At 36.9% G+C, this 21,332-nt stretch overlaps 1 protein-coding gene across 2 annotated transcripts; it reads left to right on the top strand.

The window, feature by feature from the left end:
• Nucleotides 1-13,051: 13,051 nt before the first annotated feature.
• LOC128014569 (DET1 homolog) lies at nt 13,052-20,236 on the top strand. 2 transcript variants are annotated; one of them, XM_052598237.1, is made up of 6 exons: nt 13,052-13,300; nt 13,881-14,649; nt 15,896-16,249; nt 16,456-16,646; nt 19,155-19,346; nt 19,853-20,236. In XM_052598237.1, exons 2-6 carry the CDS (start codon nt 13,897-13,899, stop codon nt 20,040-20,042), a joined length of 1,680 nt encoding a protein of 559 aa, XP_052454197.1. In that variant the 5' UTR covers nt 13,052-13,300; nt 13,881-13,896; the 3' UTR covers nt 20,043-20,236. The 2 variants fall into 2 exon arrangements, with proteins under 2 accessions (XP_052454197.1, XP_052454198.1); XM_052598238.1 differs by having other exon boundaries at nt 13,073-13,300; nt 13,868-14,649.
• Nucleotides 20,237-21,332: the final 1,096 nt, after the last annotated feature.

The following is a 21,332-nucleotide window of genomic DNA, read 5'->3' as shown; positions in this document are numbered from 1 at the left end:
GTTTGTTATCTATTGTTAAGCTTTTCTGCCATTGTTTGTCAGTTGCCAGTTTGGGAGCCTTGTTTAATCAAGCTTTATTGGTGTACTAAAGATTTTTAGTTTATATTTCTGTGTACGTGAGACCGGGAAATGTAACACGTTTTGTTGACAGGTCTTTAACGTATTTATATATATAGACACACACACAAAGTATCGCTAAATCACTAACAACCACATTAACCATGTTTTTATTGTAGTAAAAGTGTATACGCCATGTTTTTTTTGGCGTTTTAATTACCATTTGTTATAACCACAATTTTACTATAAATACTATGGTTAATTTGTTGTTAACATGGTTGTTAACCATGGTCTTTGGTTTTATTTGTAGTAAAACCATGGTTACATTTCGTAAGGGAAAGACATTATTGTTACAACCTTCCTCACTTTCCACTGTTATACTAACAACACATGTATGATCATTTTAATTAAAAAAAGCAAACAAAATTTTAAACAAATATATAAAAATACATAAAATGCAGACAAACAATTTTTAGAGTATGTCCATTTAAGTGCTGAAAGTGTTACAAACAACCCTTTATGTCTACGCTGCCATGATATTTCTAGTTTTCAAAATGTGGATGAAAAACTTAAGTGGATTCTATAGATCAAACCAATGTTTCTTACCTTGTTTTTTTTTCTTCTTCTGAAGAAAAAAAAAATCTAACAGACACTTTCAGCTGTCACCTTAGAAGGGTGGTGGTCAATGTAAGATTCTCCTCTGTGGCTAATTTCTATTTGGCTAAACTGATGGTCTTACAACTCCGCGGTCTCTCCTACACAGAATGCATTTCTGTAAATCAGATAGGACCATAAGGTTGACCAACCATAGTTACATACAACATACCTAATTTAATTTCCTGACAGATAACACCGTTTATTTAATATATTTGTAATCAAAAGTGGTTATCAGTATTGCACAGAACATCTCCGAGTGAGATTTATTTAAACATCATCGAGAGTCAACAGTGGAATAATTTTTAAGAATCTCACAATATGCACTTTGAATGCGTCAGGATCTAACAGGTGGTTCAGAACATCTGTTCAGTGCCTCAGAGGTTTGTCACTAAGCCCCACGCAAAAAATAATTAATTCTGACTATATTAACCAGCCTACAGCTCAGTCTAACTTATGCTCATCTAAAAAAAAAAGCTTTATTTATTTTTTCTCCATTGTGTGCACAACAGCATCTTTGTTTCCACCAATTTAAATAATCATTTGACTCAATGCATTTCTTCATTACCAAAAAGGTGTATTAAATTCACCACTGCACATTGCAACTTAAATTTAAGTGCACTAAATAGTGCCTTGATCGATATAGACCCACGGTAATATACATCCAGAGACCAAAGGCTATTAGGAGGAATTATTGGGGGTCAAACTGCAGTTTTCTCAGGGAGGCTTTAACTTTAGTGCATCTATTTCCAAATAAATCATTCTTTGCTAAATTGTCTCAGGGGCTGATCCCCTGCTGTTGGAAATTATTGCCATTGACTCCCTTGTACTGTGTGGTGACACTGGGAGCTGTCCAGCACTGTGGTGCTGAAATTGATTGAAGCGAAGAAGCCTAGCACATATCCGGCGGAAGCTAATTATATGCGCCCTTTTCCTCAATTTTTTTTTTTTTTTTTTTGGTGAGTGGGCATTGAGCACGTTGTTTTCAATGTTTTTCAAGAGTTCATCCACCAAGATGTTTTTTTTTTTCACCCTTTTTTACGTTCCGCTTGTGGAAAACGTGCACTTTTGCAAAGCATAACCATTATTTTCCCTAGTAAATGAATGAACATAACAAACTCTTACCTTTAACCTAGTAGATATTTTTAGTGTTTTAAGAGGTCAAATTTAAAAATAAAAATAAATAAAAATAAAATTCTGGTATCATTTGCTTGCCCTCATGTCATTCAAAATCAAATTTAGCTTTTTTCTATGAAGTAAAACAGAGATGTTAAGCCGCTTAAGTCAGTATTTAGTGGAGCAAGGTGCAGTGAAAACAAATGGTGACTGAGGCTGTCAGTCCCTAACATAATCTTTTGTCTTCCACATTCAGTTTGGAACGACATGAGGTTGAGTAAATGGCTGAATTTGAATTTTTTGCCTGAACTATCCCTTCAGGCAAGCCTTTTTTTTCTTCTTCGTACTGAACAAGATATGAAAGACTCCAGACACAAGACCACCTGGAAATGTGTGAATTCACATAATCCCCTCCCGAGGGCTGGAGTTCAGCCTTCACTTCATTGCATTAAATTGCCATCGGAATACATTGGAGCTAAATGTTGAGGGAAGGCCACCAGGACCACCTCTATATGATTAGCACTGGCAGAAAGATGAGGATGTAGAGGACTGCTCTGATATTGGATTTGCCAAGGATAACTATAATAAACAGCTCTTCAAATCTAATTGTAGTCATTCGCTCAACACAGCAGCTGGGGAATTACGGATCTTGAAGGAGCTCCTCTCCTATAATCAATAGAAGTTTTGCAAAAGCATATTGACGTGGGGGGAGAACGATTATTTTGATTGAATAGAAGATAGAGCAGAATTAACAGTAATGAACAATGTCGCCGTTTTTGACCCTGAGGCTTTCAACAGAGAAAAAAATAAGCTGAAAACACTGCTAAGTCATTTATAAAGGGGTGCATTCATAAGCTGACTTCACAATAGGCGTCCATCATGTTTTACACAGAGATTTGGCATGCAAATCCCACATCAAATTACATCTAAGTGACTTCAAGAAGACATGCTGATGCTCTTGTCACCTGTTGATCAGGATCATCAACACTTTATGTAACTTTCTCTACAACACACATTTCATTTTTGTGTTTAAAAAAAATGATTAAAAAAATGCGACGGACACCAAATGCATTCGGATTCGACATCACGATCTTTGTAGTTTATATTATAGACACATTTTATTACAAGATCGAATTATTCGTTTTCTAATGCTTTGATTAAAAAAGAAAAGAAAACATGGTTTCTGAATTTGATAAAAACATCACTCGGATCGCTAAAGGGCGTTGGATGTTTAAAGAAAAATAATTTAAAAAAATTACATATACTCTATCCTCACCACTTTGTTTCTGGTTGAAATCGTTTCTGCGAAATCTCTCGAAAAGATCGTTTTCTGTTACATAAAGAAATGAAATGAAGGATATCTTACGTGGCTTTGCTGATGCGCTTCCGAGGACGCTTCGCTGGAGATGACAGCCCGTCTTTTTCTCGCCGTGTGCTGTAACAAAAGCATCCCATGCATCCGAAGCCTGTCCCTTTAAAGCCTTGCCGCATCCCTGCAGGTGGCCTGTCAATTTAGCGGATCCGAATGACGTCACTGCATGGATGGAAACGCTGTAAGTCTACTTTCAAAATAAAAGTCATTCGCGATTTCATTTGAGAAATTCTTTACATTTAAAATTACCCTGTTGTTAAAAATAAATGATTAAAATCAATAAAAAGTCAATGAACCTAAGAATGTTTGCTTTTTTAATCTGGGATAAGATTATTTCTCTGTTTGGCTTTGCTGGTCTTCGGTGGTGTAAGATGGTCTCCTAAAGATGACCAGCTAAAAGTGCCCAAACTCATTCTAAAAGCAACTATAGCAAACCAGCCTGACCAGCAGTGTTAGTGTTGTTAAAGCAAATTAAAGCAAAAAGTAAATGTGTGTGTTCAATGACTGGATTTAATTTAATTTAATTGTAATTTAATATATATTAACCTTGTAATAACCTTGCTGACCAGGATGGGAGACCAGTTAAGTAGGTTTAAGCCCCCCAAACAGCCTATATGATTATACATAATTGATGACTTCTTTCATTATATATTTGTTTGTTTGCATGCTGATTAGCTCCCCACCATAAATAGATGACACAACATCAGCAGCCAGGAAGACTGTGAAGGTTAAAAACATGCAATTAATGTTTGTAATGTAAAGCACCCTCCTACACACATCATGATTTAGATGCACACAGCGTGTCACTTGGCATTGTGCTTGTCTTTGGCACCGCTAAATTTGTCTAGTCACAACCACAATATATATAAGGGCATTTCAATTTGTGCATGCTGAATAAAACACAGCAGGCTATTTATAGGCTATATTCTTTTTGTTCATGCACAGTAACTGTCATATCAATCCTGGTCCTTTTGAACGTCTCTCTTATCTGACACACCCATTCAGCTTTTGGAGCTTGTCTTACTGAACGAATGATATAAATCATGTGTGTTAAATAAGGCACACATTCGAACCACCGTATATATGAATTGCATGTCAATTGCATTTCATTATAAATATATATGCTTTTGTATGGATGCAAATCAGGTTTTAAAATTAATGTTTGACACCTCAGTCACCTAAATGATCTAAAATTGGGAAAAGTCTAAAAATTGCACAATGCACAATGAAACGTTCTGTCCTATTGAAGGGCTTGATTAACTTTGGTCAGGGTGCACCACAGCCCTGCGTGAAGCAAATCGAGCAGCTTTTCTTTTCTTTTCTTTTCTTTTTGGCTTTCACTGTTCATTTTACAAGTGTCAGGGGAGGCACATTGTTGGCTTTAGCAGAAGGAAAAAATGCCTATTTGGGTAACTAAATACATTTAATATGCAAACAGGTGTATATAAAACCCATAACTGAGACATTTTTTGTCATAGTCAAATTTTATCAACTGGATTCAGTCCAAATTACTGATCTGCACAGTGATTTCTTATAATGTCCTTATTTTTTTATTTTTATTTTTTTAAGCTTTTTTTGAATAAGTAGATACAGTACACACTGTCAAAACATTACAAAACCAGCGAGGGGGCCAAGGTATTTTTTATTTTTTTTTGGAGCTAGTTGTTCGTGTATAATTAGGCAAATATAATATGCATCACTTACTGTAATGTTTATTTATTCATTAATATTTAAATGTGTTTCGCTGCAGATTCAGGGCACATTTTACCCCCAGCCACATTTACACACAGTTTGGGCTGATTTTTAAAAGGACCGGCATACAATAATCAAGTGGGCTTTTTATTTTGATCATTTTTAGGAGGAATTCTCAGGTTTAGTCTCTGCTACAAATGCCCTGCTATGCTCCGTTTTCTGCTTTTTTTATTCATTATTTTTTATGAGGCTTAACCACATTTACCTTCAAAATGAAGCTAATCAGATTTTTGACAAATCAATAATATTCGTTTAATATTCAGCTTGCTGAATGCTGTTAATTTTCAGGAAAACCTGATAAGAATCTTCAAAAGTCATTGTCACTTCTGAGAGAGCAGATTTTTTTTTAAAGCTGCTGGTATGAAATAATGTACAAAACGGGAATGAAATATTTGTTTATTTGAAGCATGCACTGAATTCGTACTGTCTTTTAGGATGTGCCAAATCCAGGATGCTTCTTTCCGAGCTCATTAAATGGACACCTAATGACCATTTGTCCTCAGTAAGTGAGATCGATGTGAGTCCTCAGTGTGTGCTGAGGAAGTGAAGATGTTATGCAATTGGAGAAGACACTGATGAGTCCACAGAGGAGGTGCCCCATTTTTGCTTCGACTTTATTTAAATGCTAGTCTATGCTTGTTTACAAAACCTACACGTGTTTATGCTGTGGTAAAGGAGGGCTGTTGTAAGTCGTAATGGCTTTGATTCATTCCACAAAACATTAGAATAGTAGATCTGTGAATGAGACTGATCTAATGTCTCACGGCTTTACATTTTCTTGGCGAATGTTCAAAGGGAAGAAACAGGCCTGTGCATTTCCCCCCTGAAAATTTAAGTAAGATTTATTTTTACCTGAATTGTACCTTTTTTCCCTGTTAAATTTAACACATTCTTGTTTCAGCCCAGAACCTTTGTGTGCTTCATAAGATGGACCAATTTTAAATGCCAGAATCTCCTTCACAATAATAAATTGGATTAAAGTGCTGTCTATGCTCAACAAAGAAATTGGGAAATTATGTTTTTACCTTAGCATGAATTTTATCCACTTAGGAGACAGCAGCTGCAAGGAAGCGCAGACAGCCATTTTACATTTCCATAATTTGGTTGAAAAAAGCCACAAGAGGTGTATTTTCAGGCACAAATGTGCTGTTTGTCCCCCCCATTGTGTTCACAATACTATTCTGGACTACTCTGGGACTGAAATGTTCGGTTCATCATGTTGTTTTGTCAGGCCTTTGTGCATTTCTCTGCCATTCTACTGTAAATTATCAGCATTTGCATGATTGCTTTTGTATTTCAGCACTGTTTCTTCAACCTTTTTACCACAAGGTTGCGTGTATGACAGAGGCCATCATGCAGGTACAGTCAATTTGTTTATCGGATTTAGCAAGAAGGGACTTTAAAGCAGTGTAGCATGCATCCCCAGTGCTTTTTTGCATGCTCTGATCACAGATTTGAAGTGCACAGTTGTTGAAAGGGTTTGTAAACAATACTATAACTGCATCATTCGATCTTAAGCATTAATATGAGATACAAAGAGCATGTCTGAAGGGCACAAGTGTTTGGAGATTTGTGTCCTCCTTAATCGCTATTAATTTGTATTTTTGCTGTCACACCACACAAATGACATGTGGGTAATTAGGACCAAATTAAGAGGGTATTTATCATGGAGATTGCAATCAATTAATTAAAACCAATAATCTCAAGATGTGCAAATTGGCATTTGGTATACAATGTAATTGTCAAACTGCATGCATGGAAAACCAGAGACAATTTGAGATCCAATTTGTTGTAGGGATAAAAGTGCGCTCTTAAAAATAAAAAGAGGTGTCAGATCACACAGCTGCCTCACGTGCTCAAATTTATAATAAATAAATATAAATAAATATATATTTATGACAGAAGATAAAAAGCACCGTTTTAAAGGAGAAATCGATGTACAGATGAGGTCTTATTGTTACCAATTACTTATAAATAGCTAATATATATATATATATATATTTTGAAGTGGATATTTAAAAACAGTCTTTAGGGTTTCACCTTGTTGTCTGATGTGATGGAAAGAGTTATATATATATAAACACACATAATTCTTAATTTATATGTGGAGGAAATCTCCCGATTTTAAGGGTCAGCTTGGGTTAGGGGTGTTTTCATTATTCATTAAAGAGATCTATGGTTGCCAGTGGCCCTAATCTACCCCACGGCCCAACGACGCAGTGATAAGCATCAGGTTACCCGTCAGGCTGAGGCAGAGGCGGTTCAAAAGTCACATTGACAGATGTCCGTATCGGTGTTATGCAAACCTGTACAGAGCGATTCCTTGTTTAGCTAAGCGGCCCATAAGTAATTCATTGTATTTAGCGAGAAGCAGCATCTGTTCGGCAGCCCCTGCGAGGAAACCCCGGATTACCTGGCAGAAGGTGTAGCCTTTCCAGGTAACCGTGTTAATCAGCTAATGATCACAGCACTGAAGATTATTTTCCCAGCATTAATGTTTGTGGGGAGGGGTTTTGCTAAATCTGGCGCCCACACATCAAGTCTGGCGAGAAAAGTATAAAGTTCTCTGCAGAACATGGGTGGAGAGAACCACAAGCAGCTCGACAAGTTCGTCTGACACTAATGTTTCCTTCACTGGCACTAATAATAGAAAAGTGCCCATCAATTTCCTTTCACCTGTGATCCCCAAGTGGCAGAAATTGCCGCTGCACGCTGATGGCCGGCTTTCTTGGCGCAGGCGTGGTGTGGCGCTCAGGCTTCCCTGCTGAGAACCCCCTTAGCTTTCTTAAGGGGTGAGAGGGTAATTCTGCCTGAGTGTGGTTTCTACACTTGACCTCTCTTTGCCTCCCTTTAAAGAGCGTGTTTTGATAAAATGGTGAAATCATTTCTTTCCAAACTTCTGGTCCATCTCTGCTGACCTAAACTGAGCGGTGTCCTCTCTGAAAAGCTGCAGATATTGTCTTACTTGCTCTTCCACTCTGGCCCCCGGGGCCCCATAAAAGCTTAAGATTTGAGATCCATACAAGCAAAAAAAAACAAAAAAACACACAACAGGGCTCTGAAGCAATCAGCGAGTGCTAAGGAGAGTGGCCGCAATTACAGAAATGCAAGACAAAAGGCACTCGCCTAAAACATTTTCACCCTCATCTGGTACGATTCTTTCCTGTTTCTTCTTTACTCCGGATGACCAAATACAAGGTATTGTGGGATGTGTCGTATTTCAACCTATACACTGTTAACAATAAAGGATCCAAAAAAGGGGATTTTTACAGCAATGCCATACGTTCTTATATAATATAGGTTCTTAATTAAAATCTGTGGTTCCACAAAGAACTTCATGGAAACTTTCCACTACACAAAAGGTTCTTTATAGTTAATATGCATTACTGTCTATGCAGGGTCAGAAAGCTCTCGGATTTCATCAAAAATATCTTAATTTGTGTTCCAAAGATGAACGAAGGACTTAAGGTAAGAGTTAGAGTAATTAATGACAGAATTTTCAGTTTTGGGTGAACTATCCTTTTAAAAGTTATTCATAGCGCTATAGATGCATTGCTATGAAAACCCTTTTGGAATTATACATTTTTTTTGTATATAAGATCCATTTCGGGTTCCCCAAAGAACAGTTTGGTAAACTTTAAAGTGTGCAATTTATTTATTATTATTTTTTAATAACCTAAAGAATCTTTTTTTTTTACCTTCACTATAATAAATGGAATGGACCTTGTGTAATGGAAAGGTTCCATGGTTGTTAAAGATTTTTTTTATAGAACCAATTGGGTGACCAAATTCAAGGTGTTGCCAGATGCGACAATGCAGTAACTCAACCATCGCTATTAAAAATAAAGGTTCCAAAAGTGTGTATGATCAACGACACCATTAAAGAGTGAGCAATTCTTAAAAAGAATGTTTCCACTATAAAAAAACCTTTTGTGCAATGGAAAGATTCCCTGGACATTAAAAGTTTTTCAAGGAATCATTGATGCCAGTGAAAAACAAACAAACAAACAAAAAAAACATTATATTTAAGAGTGTACCATATAAAAATAATCAATTGTGAGTCTTTTCACCTGAAATCATTTACAGTCTTTTATTAAAAAAAAAAAAAAAAAAAGACTGAATGCAAAAGAAAGGTGCACATGGGTATATTTGCTTGAAGGGAAATATGACAAGGAGTAAACAAACTTAAAATCTGCTGAAATTCGTGGTGGAGATGAAGCAGAGGGTGTTGAAATCACTCCTGATTTGCATGCCCTGCGGTCTCCGGCTCTTACCGAGGACTGATGTACAAGGAGATGCGAGCACTCTTTACACATAGTCCCATGACACTCTGTACGCGCTCATTATGAACCCAACTATGCCTGTCCAGAATGTTTCCCTCCCCCATAACACACACGCACACACAAACGTGCCCATATCTCACACAAGCCTTCTTCTATGCACGCTCACACACGCATCCACAAAACAAAGATCGGCATCCTGCACTTGTCCTTTACCCTTCATCCATTGTTTGGCTCTGAGAGGTTTCCACGGAAACCAGAATTAGAATTTGCCTGATACTTAAAGACGAGGCTGAAATGTGAAATGTGTTGTATGGCATCTGTAGTCCATATCGCATGTAAACAACTCGATTTCCGATGACCACTGACACACATTCACTCATAAAATGTATGTTTATCCCATGGTTTGTAGTGTATCGATAACCTCATCAGTCATCTTCTGAATATTACCAATTGGGTTTTGATTGAGGAGCTTGAATTAATTATAAATCAAATACGAATTTATAAGAAGCAACACATTAAGTAGACATATTTGAAATACAGCATGAGATATAAGCTGCCAGTCTGTGGCCACATTGATTGGACTGGCAAAGCTGCAGAGAAGGGCTGCCTTTGGTAGGAAACAATGTTTCTAAGCAACAGCATCCTGTCAGCTGATCAGGACGGCCAATAGAATCCAGCCATGTATTCTGCTCCGCCAATGAGGGAGCACATGGCTTTATTTCTATCTGTGAGGGTTTAGTGTTAGGAGAATATATTTACACAGACCGACCAAGCAGCCAGCAGGCAGATCTCTGTAGTTCTGTTTGGTCCAGAAAGGCCTTTTTATTTCAATATGACTCAAAACAGCATGAAACTGGAGAAAGTTTGAATTTAGGTTTCATTTTAGTCCTTTATGATGCTTTATGAAACAAAAAATGCAACCTGTTGATTTCAGATTGTACAGACACCTGATTCATCCTGGTCACAATGCAAATACAGTCATGATTCATAATTATTTGATTAGATTTTGTCAAACGTCATTGTTCGCTCCCTGATGGGCTTTTTGATCTGCGCCATTTGTTTTTTTCTGCAAAATAATTGCTGCCATTTCTATTTTTTTCTTTTCCGAGAACGAGCAATATTTAAAGCTAGCTGAATCTTGCCTGAAAAGAGGAACAGAATATGCATGAATGTAACTCACAATGTGTAATCAATTGGAAATAAATGCATCCAGAACAGAAGGAATTGTGACTTGGAAAAAAATCCCCCTAAAGTTTAAAGGAAGCTACAATTACGGCAACATTCTATTATGTTGCTGAGTACCAACTATACTGAGAAGGTAAAAGCATCTTTTTAAATGTCAAATACAGCCTCTATGCAACGCAAATTTCCAGAAATGTTAAAAAACAGCATCTTCGCTGCTTCTGCGCAAAAAGCAACCTTTTAAATTGCCTTTTTCCAATTACGGCTAGCAGGCAATATGCTTATAATTAAGGCTATATGCCACAGGTTTCAGTGTGCTTGAAGTTTCCATTGGCCTGGCCGTTTTTGAGGCTGGAATAGGCAGTGAAAGTTTCATTACTGCAGAATTTGTGATATCCCGATGCTCTTTGTTTTGCTTCTCCGGCATTAGGCCCTCATATGAGTCTAAAAAAACAGCCTTAAGGACCCTCCATCTTCCACTCGGGCTCTGGATGCAGAGGAAATGAATCTTCCTGGGTCCTCGTGCATTTTGTCGGAGAGTGAGGAGGGGGATGTAAAAACAAAAACAAAACCTAAAAGGGAAGATGATGACCCTTGATGAAGAGAAAAGAGCTGAATGAAAGGCCATTATTTGGAAAAATCTCAAATGCAAAGCCTATACCATAATGTTATAGCTGCCATGTTTTTGGTCCATATAAGCGAAGCGCTTTGGCCAGTGGGTAGAGAGTGCACTCAAAATGCTGGCACGTCGCATTTGGAAGGCTCTAATGTTCTTTTCCCATGTTTTTCCACTGGAATACCTTTCATGCTCACAACCTGCCATTACTGAAGATTACAACTTATATAATCTACCAACTGGGTCTCTACATACTTGGGTCGAGGATAATTGGGTACAAATCCATTATCATACTCTCAAGGCCAAGCACACAGGTTTCCTTCTGTGCTGAGTTCTTATTCATTTTTCTTTTTCAATTTTTCAGCCCTCGTAAATCCATTTTGGAGAGAAGAAAACTAAATGAATTTGGTCAAATTAGACTTTATCTCATGTCCCATTTTTGGAGCTCCACATAAGAAATATCAAGCTTAAAATCTTTTTCAGACAAACACGTGCATGTATATATGAATTAGTGTGTATGCTAAGGATTTTAATTAATTATAGCGATGAAAGAAACATGTTAATAACATTCCAAATGAAGAGTTGAATATTTGTTAACCTAATTATTATTATGTTTTTTATCTGACAGACTAATTATAGTTAACAAGCTAAAAATTCTAAAATAAAATATAAAAACCATAAGCTATTGTAAGCTAAAAAAAGAAAAGAAATTGTACCAGAAAGTCACCTCCATTAGTGGCGTTCTGTAAAGATTTATTGACCTCTGTCCTAATCATCACGGAACTACCCTGTCAATTGACATTTAAAAAAGGTTTGTTAATATCATCATTTTAAACATTTTCTGGAAGGCAGGGAATTAAAAGTGTATTTGCAAAGTCCAAATGCGCCATAAAACGTGGAAGTGAAAAGGCATTTTGAGCATTTGTCATTTTTTTTTCTATGGCAGAAAGGGAAGACAAAAGAGTGAGATGACCTCATCTGTCACTGCTTTGCCTTTTCAGTGTACTCTGCTAATGGGTCCATAAATGAGAAGTGCTTTGTCCCTAATTATCAGTTCTAAATTTCCCTTTTGTTAGACCTCTCGCCAACCAAACCCTGACCAAGAAATTTCTTCTACCTGAAAAGTAAATTTAGATTATTTTTTTTGCTATATTCAAATAACCCTGCTGGAAAAAACTGGTTGTCTCACCTTCTGATTTTGACTTTTAAAACTAGGTGAGTATAACAAAAATTAAGACAGTCTATACTTTTAAGTTTCTTTATTCAGTTTACAATAAGGGAATAGAATATCACAGACGTTTGGGCTATTGGCTAATATTTATAATGAAAAAGACAGCTTTCTTTGTAATAATTTTTGGTCAATGACCTCATCACAACAGGTCTTCACAACCTTCTCAATCCCAATGCAATGTCAAATAGACGTTTATTAGATGTCTTTAAGATGTTTATGATTTAAAATGCATGTAAAAATGATATCTTCAAGACGTCTGTCGGATGTTTGTACATGGCAGATGCTTTCCAGATCAAGAGATGTTTAACAGACATCTTGCAGACATACGTGTGATTTCTGGGATGTCCCTTCTGAAAATCACCTTAAACGGCCTAAAGTGGTTTGTAGGTTTAAACTAGCTGGTTAAGTTGGTCAGCATGATAGTTCCCAGTGGGACCTACTGAAAACAGCCAAAAAAACATTCTAAAATGTCTAAAAAAGACAGCCTGGCCGTGCTGGGAGACCAGGGAAACCATCTGGTTTAGTGTGGTTTAAACTGTTTTTAAGCAGGGAATTCTTCCTTAATCATTTCTCTTTTGTCAATGACAGTAATAATATCCTCAGAAGACCAAACTGATTAGCAGCGAAGATACCCAGATCTCACATATTCATCCAAAACTACTGATTTCAACGGTTTAATAATTGACAGAACATCATCAATCCAAATCGCTCGTTCTTTATTACCACGGAGGTGTAGTTGCGATGTTTCGCCGCTGCTGAAGGGGGCGCTCTGAAACTTTCTGCGCCTCTTGTCCTCTGTTTATACGCAGAGCTCGACGAGTGCCAGAGACTTCCGGCGGTTAGACAGCGAACATAGCTCTAAACTTATTCACACTGCAAAAATAAACTTTTATAGCGCATTGTACCTCCTTTTCAAAGATTCTCGCCTGTGTGTTTTATTTTATACGTCTGTAGGTTGTCACTTGGCTATGCCTGCGGTCTCAGATTGCTAAAGCTGTGTAAATATTATAATGAGAAGTATTTCAGTGGACGGAAGGGTAAGTTATGCATAACTTATTCATCTGCTTGTGTTTTGGTCTTCATACTGATGTATTAATTTGATTTATTTTAAACGAACTTATTAACCTTTAACTCTAAAGTCAAACAAAAAAAGCAACAAAGGAGTTTCAAAGCCAAAATATATGTCTGTTTCTGCATGTACTTGTCTGTCTGCCTGCTCGTTTGTTTTTGTTTATATATATATATATATATATATATATATATATATTATGTGTGTGTGTGTGTGTGTATATATATATATATACATACATACATACATATATATAAAATAGTTTTGTTCAGTTTATAATGATCTCTTTTAACAATTTTATAATTCCTACTTTTCAGTGGTAAAGCTCTTATAATGGCTGCCTGCCTGTTTTTTTTTTTTAATTTAAAGTATTGTTCAAATTAATTTTGTGTGGAGATCTGCTTTGTATTTATTAGCTTGAATAATAATTTTCTAATTAGCAACTGTAAAGCTTGTCTTTTTGTTTGTATTAGCATCTAAAATTAATTTCTAGAGAGATCTGTTTTATTTGCTTTGTATTAATTAACTATTTCAGTTCGCATTTGCAGTGTTAAAGCTATTATAATGGCTTCTCATCACAACACTACATCAGAGGAGGATTTCCCCACTCTGAAGCCGAGACGCATCCAAAATCAGAACGTGGTCCACCGGCTAGAAAGGCGTCGGATCTCCTCCGGTCCAGTCGGGGCACATTGGTACCGTGTGCGCTGCTTCCACCAGAACCTGTTTCCCAACTTCACAGTGGTGAATGTAGAGAAGCCGCCCTGCTTCCTGCGCAAGTTCTCCCCTGACGGACGATGCTTTATTGCCTTTTCTTCTGATCAGACTTCTTTGGAAATCTATGAGTACCAAGGATGCCAAGCTGCTGAAGATCTTCTTCAGGGTCAGGAGGGAGAAACGCTGGCCAATGGGAATGACCAGCGCTCCCTCAACATCAGAGGCAGACTCTTTGAACGCTTCTTTTCTCTTCTCCACGTCACCAACGTGGCCTCCAACGGTGAGCACTTGAATAGAGAGTGCAGTCTTTTCACTGATGACTGCCGTTATGTGATCGTCGGCTCAGCTGCTTACCTGCCTGAGGAACCACATCCACACTTTTTTGAGGTGTACAGAAACAACGAATCTGTGACACCGAACCCACGCTCTCCTCTTGAGGACTACTCACTGCACATCATAGACCTGCACACGGGCCAGCTGTGTGATACACGCACCTTTAAATGTGACAAAATCATTCTGTCACACAATCAGGGGCTGTATCTGTACAGAAATATACTGGCAGTGCTTTCTGTGCAGCAACAGACCATACATGTCTTTCAGGTAAAAGTGTAAGACTTCACCGTACAACACTAATTACCTGCAACTGTCTTATACATTGTATTTTATTTTTATTTCTATTTATTTCTACCATTCCTGTCAGTTCTCTACAGTTCATACAAATACAGATTGAAAAATGGACAAAATCAGAAAAGAAAGAAAAATCATTATTTTTTTCATTTGTTAAATATTATTGACAAACTTGTTTAAAAGAATGTAGCCAAAATGCCCAAAAAGAGATAAGTCTATATTATTTTCTTGAATCAAAAATCTTAAAATATTAACATTTATCAAACTAAATCAGTCAGACATTGTTGTTCAGGTTAGTGACTCAAGCTTGTGCCATTTTCCAGTCCCATCACCCAATATATACCCAGAATTTCTTGTCATTGGTATGTTTATGTATAAATAAGAAAAATGCCCGAAATCTTTGTTTTGTTTTAATTAAAATTAAAAGTATAGAAAAATGTTTTCAAATTTAAAATGTAATCTTAAAATATTATTTACTTTTTTTTATCAAAGCAAATTCATTATTATTTTGTTTTTATAAGTGGCAAAAATGTAAGAAAAGAGAAATATATTTTCTTGTTCAGTTTTTAAATATTTAGAATATATTTTATACAAAACATGAAATATGTAAAAAAAAAAAAAAAATATATATATATATATATATATATATATATATATATATATATATACCCACACAACACCATTTTTCAAAACATGTTGCTTTTGTAACCATACTATATTAAAATTTCATAAGCAGAAATAGAGAAATTTTTTTTTTTTGATAGGAACACTAAATACATCAAACATATTCTTAAATATTAGACATATGCTTTATACTTTATTGACAATTGTTTATAAACCTTTTTTTGTCAGATTGTGTTACATCTGCAGGCATCACAGGTTTTAATTGGAACTTCTCTATTTCTCTACATTTTTGGGCAAATATAAATAGCAAAAATGCCAATAAATACAGTAATCAATTTTTTTATTCAAATATTTAATGTATAAAATGTTTTCTTAAATACAAGATATATATTCTTAAAATATGTAACATTTTCTAAACTAAATTTATTTATAAAAAAATAAAAATACAAAAATCCATTTCCATTTCCCCCCACTTCTTTCCAAAGTTTTCTGTGATTTCTCTACTAAAAATATAAAAAGAATTAACTTACTTCTTACCAAAATATTAAACTTACTAAAATATTCAACTAAATTTATTTTCGATTGTCCTGACCAGGTGACACCGGAAGGAACCTTCCTTGACGTCCGCACTATTGGTCGTTTTTGCTATGAGGATGACCTGCTGACACTGTCTGCTGTTTACTCTGAGGCCCAGGCTGAAGGCCAGCCCGGTTTCTCCCGTCTGTATAAGGAGAAGACCATCAACTCCTTAAAACACCGTCTGTTGGTGTACCTGTGGAGGAGAGCAGAGCAGGACGGTAGCGCCACGGCCAAACGCCGGTTCTTTCAGTTCTTCGATCAGCTCAGACAGCTGCGCATGTGGAAGATGCAGCTCCTGGATGAACATCACCTGTTCATAAAGTACACCAGTGAAGACGTGGTCACGCTGAGGGTCACTGACCCCTCACAGGTACAAACCACCAGCACTGGAGTAACCAGAGATTCAGTCAGATATGCCCTTACTGGCATCATCCCTTAATCTCCTGTAGTGTAAGATATAATACTTGTTATTGTTTTGGTTTGAATCTTTATACATTTGAGATTTATGTTGCGCCATTTTTGGTGGATCAGAAGTAAAATATTGTGTAAACTACCTTCTCAATTCTCCTCTTTTAGCCTTCTTTCTTTGTGGTTTACAATATGCTAACCACCGAAGTTATTGCGGTTTTCGAGAATACTTCAGACAAACTTCTGGAGCTTTTTGAAAACTTCTGTGACCTCTTCCGGAACGCCACACTCCACAGCGAGGCTGTGCAGTTCCCCTGCTCTGCTTCCAGCAACAACTTTGCCCGTCAGGTGCAGCGCAGGTGAGATATAAATATCAAGCAAGGCTAATTCACAAGCTACAAATTGACGTTCTGTCTCACTTTGTCTGACAAAAGGCTACAACTGTGACTCGGCGTAAATGTGGTTCTCTACATATTGGGTGGGAACTTGCTCATGCCGACATCTTTTTATATTAAAAACCCTAATTATGTAGACCTCAGGTTCTAAATAAAAGCAACAAAACTTAAAGGTTCTGAAACTTTTTGAAAAACCTCATCCATTAAAAACAATGCACACAGATTTCTTTTGTTGCCTGTTTTTATTCTTAATTTTTTTTTTTAGTAAAGAAGTCTCTCATGCTCACCAAAGCTGCTTTTATTAATAATTTCAAATAACTGCTTTTTGTTATATCGTTATACTGTTACATATTTAAAAAATAGAATTTGTTCCTTTGAAGCTGACTTTTTAGCAGCCATAATTCCAGTCTTCAGTATCACATGATCATTCTGAAATCATCATAATATTCTGATTTACTTCTCAAGAAACATTCCCATTATAATCATTGTTGAGAACTAGGAATGCTTAGTTGACTGGCCATAAATTGGAACCGGATGATTTTTGCTCAAAATACGCGATCAGCAATCGGCCAGTTTTTGGTCTTTTTCTTGTCCGATTTTTCCGGAAGTGTGCCCGTGCGCACAGACTACATTGTAATCATTCGCTATTATTTGTGTGGAAGTATTTCGAAATCTATGCACAGGACATGGTCAGCTGTTCAGCACTGGAAGTGCAGAGCTGCATGTCCGAAGCACAGATAGCAGGAAGTGAACAAATGAGAGCCCCTTCCCTGCACTCAGTGAAGATGCACGAGCGTACTGTACCTGTCCGTGCCCTGCACAAGCGGAGACAGTGAAGAGATGTTCAGCTCAACTTCTTGCGTGTTGGATGAGAAACGAAACTCAACTTCTCGCGTGTTGGATGAGAAACGAAACAGACTAAAACTGTGACAAAACTGAAATGCTTTTTTTTTTTTTTAGTAAAGTAGAACTTGCATACACGTTTGAAAAGCCTTAAAATTACATCAACTTAATTTGATTTAAAAATCACCTGCTGTAGCACACTGAAAAAAAAGTATTTCATTCATCCAATTAAAATATTTTAGGTTAATGATTCACATTTATATATATATATATTTTTAACTTGAGACAATAATTATTTATTTTTTATTGGCTCAAGTGAAAAAAAAATATAGATGTGAATCATTACCCTAATTATTTTTTTAATTGGACGAATGAAACACTTTGCATCTTTGTTTTATTCGCACCAACATTATTTGATTTTAACATTTTGTAATAATTTATTTATATAGCATACTTTTATTTAGTCTCACTGGGAAAGACCTTTTTTATTTAAACCAAATTTAAAAGCTATGCAGTTGTTGCCTTTAATTTCACATGGTTACAGTTAATCTTTTGATTTTAAGGCCAGTTCCATGTAGTTTCAACCCAATTCAAAAACAAAAGCTAAATGCTGATGTCTGTACCATCTATGTTTGTATTGAATGCAGGCTTCTTACTGAGCAGTTACTGCCGTTAATTTCAGATGGTTACGGTTATTGTTTTCAATAGCCAAAAATCAGTTTGGCCTATTAAATAACAAATAAACATCTTGTTTATGCATACTTTGCTTCTTTCTTGTTTTTTGCTTAAAAAAAATAAATCGGAAATCGGTATCGGAATCAGCCAGTTTGCTTGTAAAAAAATAATTATCGGAATCGGCCATGAAAAATCATGATAGGTGCATCCCTATTGAGAAATGATGTGCTGCTTAATATTTTGTAGAAACCAAGATACTTTTCCCCCAGTGTTTTTAGGGATTGATGAATAGCAAGTTCAAAAGAAGAGCATTTATTTGAAAATATTACAATTTTTTTTTTTTACTGTTCATCCATTTAATGCATCATTGCTAAAAGAATAACATTTCTTTAAAAAATAATTTTTTTCTTGGTTTCTTTTCTCTCTTTTTTGTGTTTGGTAAGAGGGATGTATGTTGTTATATTTTTGCCCATATGCCAATATTTTTCAAATAATTTTAGCCGATAGTCAACACTAAGTCTCCTGTGCAGAAATTATAAACAAATTATGGTTAGTTTTTGCAATGAGAGTACATTTATAAAGCCTTTAAAATTACTGTAATAAAATTGACTCTCTTGAACAAAAAGTCTCTTGACTCTCTTGAACAAACCGGATTGTGCATTTTCAAATTAAATGCACCGATTCAGAACAGTGAACCTAATAATCTTTCAGGCAAAAGTTCGCTTCAAGAGTGACCACACTGCTGACGTGATCTTATCACTATCATACCCTGAGCACATGTGAGCTATTTGTCTTATCAGCAAGGCATATCGGTATAGTTTTTTTTAAATTCTGATACCGATAACGTTCCGATAATATCGTGCATCCCTAGTTAATACAGCATGTAAACACTCATAGGTGTTATTATAATTTATTTGAGTCACATTATATATGGACTGGTTTGTTTGTGCCCAGGTTTAAAGACACCATCGTGAATGCCAAATACGGAGGTCACACAGAGGCGGTCAGGAGGCTTCTCGGGCAGCTGCCCATCAGTGCTCAGTCCTACAGCAGCAGCCCATATCTGGACCTCTCCCTCTTCAGCTATGACGATAAGTGGGTGTCCGTCATGGAACGGCCGAAGACCTGTGGCGATCATCCCATACGGTAACTCTTGAGTATAAAAGTCTCTTTTATTAACCCGTTCAGAAGTGGATTTTTTTAATGCAATTAATTACTTAATTAGAATATTATTTAATAACCTTTTTCATGTATTTTCCTTTTACTTTTAGAGCATGCCTGAGTTCTGTTCTCTTGCAGGCTTAAATATAGAAATATGCACAGTCTAAAGATTGTTGACAAAGACAGTGATTTGCAGAAGAGGCCAGAATGTACGCCCACTTTTTCAGTACAGTGGAAAATGAGGCCCAGCGTGAGGTCTGCATCAACTTCCTTGTTAAATCTTGAAACACTGAAGTGTAATTTCATGCCGTGACAGGCGATCTTTAAAACACTTCCTGAGAGTTCTCAAAAATGTCCCTGACAAATGTTACCATAATTCTCTGATGTACTAAACAACGGTTCGGCTGTTCTGTAAAACACACCGGTTTCTTGCTGTTGAGCGATTTGGGATCGTAATAAGCTGCCACTGCTTTTTCCCCTTTCTCCTGCAGGTTCTACGCAAGGGACTCGGGGTTGCTGAAATTTAAGATCCAGGCAGGCCTGCTGGGCAGACCCATTAACCATGCGGTCAGGAGACTGGTCGCGTTCACCTTCCATCCCTTTGAGCCGTTCGCCATCTCTGTGCAGCGCACCAACGCCGAATACGTCGTCAACTTTCATATGCGCCATGGATGTGTATGATAACGCATGTGTGAGTAGAGACGTGCGCTTCGAGAGACTCTGTTTGTTTTCTTTTATACATCCTTTTTATATTAAAGTTTTATTTATTTCAAATGTGATGTCTTTTATGCATTTACACTAAGTGTTTTTATCTTTAGCTTTTCCGTTCTTTAACTACATTGCAATGTGCAAAATAAAGTGGTTTATTTATATTACAGTATTGTTTGACCCGTTGTCCTGCCTGTTCTCGTTGAAGGTGAAAGATTACTGTACAAAACAGATGTTTTCGTTTTTCGGCGTCGTTTAAACTGACAGAACATTAAGATATCCTCAGTTCACATTCGTCATCTGCCATTTTTGAATAGCAGAGAAAGTATAGAATATGTTAATGCCCCCTTTTAGCAGTTTTCCCCTCAAAAGCCTAATATAATAGTTCAGCTTCCATTACCAAGCCAGCTCCCACATAGTCGACCAGCATTAACCAAAAAACGGAGGTGGGTTCGAAGCACGCAACACTAATGCCACAATAATAACAACAAAAACTAATTCTGAAATTGATTCATTATAGCCAGTTTACTAAGTGAGAGGCTTCCCTGGGGGAATACGATTGTTCAGTTGATAGAGCAGAGGTTGAAGAAAATGCATCTGTTTTAACAAGCACTTCAACGCTGATTGAAGGACAATTTTCAATACGGGAGATTGCGACAGCTTTAAAACACCAGTGTTTTGGTGAACTTCCATACTGAGGGGAAAGATTTCTCCCTCTTCATAATGAAGCCAAAATACAATTAGAACTAATAAATCGAACGAGCAAATCCCAGACGACTTGTATTTGGAGTCACCCGTCTCGGTGGGAAAGGAGCATGTCAGATCTCCCCCACCAGTCTAAAAGCTTTCTTTTCTTGAAGTTCCGCAGAGTGCCATTTTTTTTGAGTGGACCCCTAAGTGCAACTACTGTAAGTGTAATCATTCTCTCAAGGCTTCATGAATACGAATCCCTGATATCCCGCTAGTTACTGACAGAAATTTCCCCTGTCCAGCAAGATGACCGCGTTCTTGTAGGTGCTCCAGGCGCGGTTGTGCGCGGGGCCCCTGAACGCTGGAATGAATGCTTTTAGCCGCGGACTGGATTGAAAAGTGTGATCCTAGGGTTCGGCGTGGGCGGGAGTGGGAGGGTGTCGACTGTGCTTCGTAGGGCTTCTCTCTCATTTAATTCATCTGTAATGGTGCTGCCGTGGTATGGAACAAAAAAATCTTACCGGGGTTATAATTTCCCCGTGCAATCAGTTCAGTTTTGCGCTGCATGCGAAA

The sequence above is a fragment of the Carassius gibelio genome, chromosome B25, assembly GCF_023724105.1.
Source record: "Carassius gibelio isolate Cgi1373 ecotype wild population from Czech Republic chromosome B25, carGib1.2-hapl.c, whole genome shotgun sequence".
Classification (NCBI taxonomy): domain Eukaryota; kingdom Metazoa; phylum Chordata; class Actinopteri; order Cypriniformes; family Cyprinidae; genus Carassius; species Carassius gibelio.
Note: the sequence above shows the minus strand (reverse complement) of the source record. Positions and strands in the feature narration are given on the sequence as shown.

Bases quoted from the DNA above. Each gene is read 5' to 3' on its own strand.
- LOC128014569 (XM_052598237.1), top strand. From the start codon at position 13,897: ATGGCTTCTCATCACAACACTACATCAGAGGAGGATTTCCCCACTCTG. The intron at 14,650-15,895 runs GTAAAAGTGTAA...TGTCCTGACCAG, and splicing joins AGACCATACATGTCTTTCAG to GTGACACCGGAAGGAACCTT. The intron at 16,647-19,154 runs GTGAGATATAAA...GTTTGTGCCCAG, and splicing joins GCCCGTCAGGTGCAGCGCAG to GTTTAAAGACACCATCGTGA.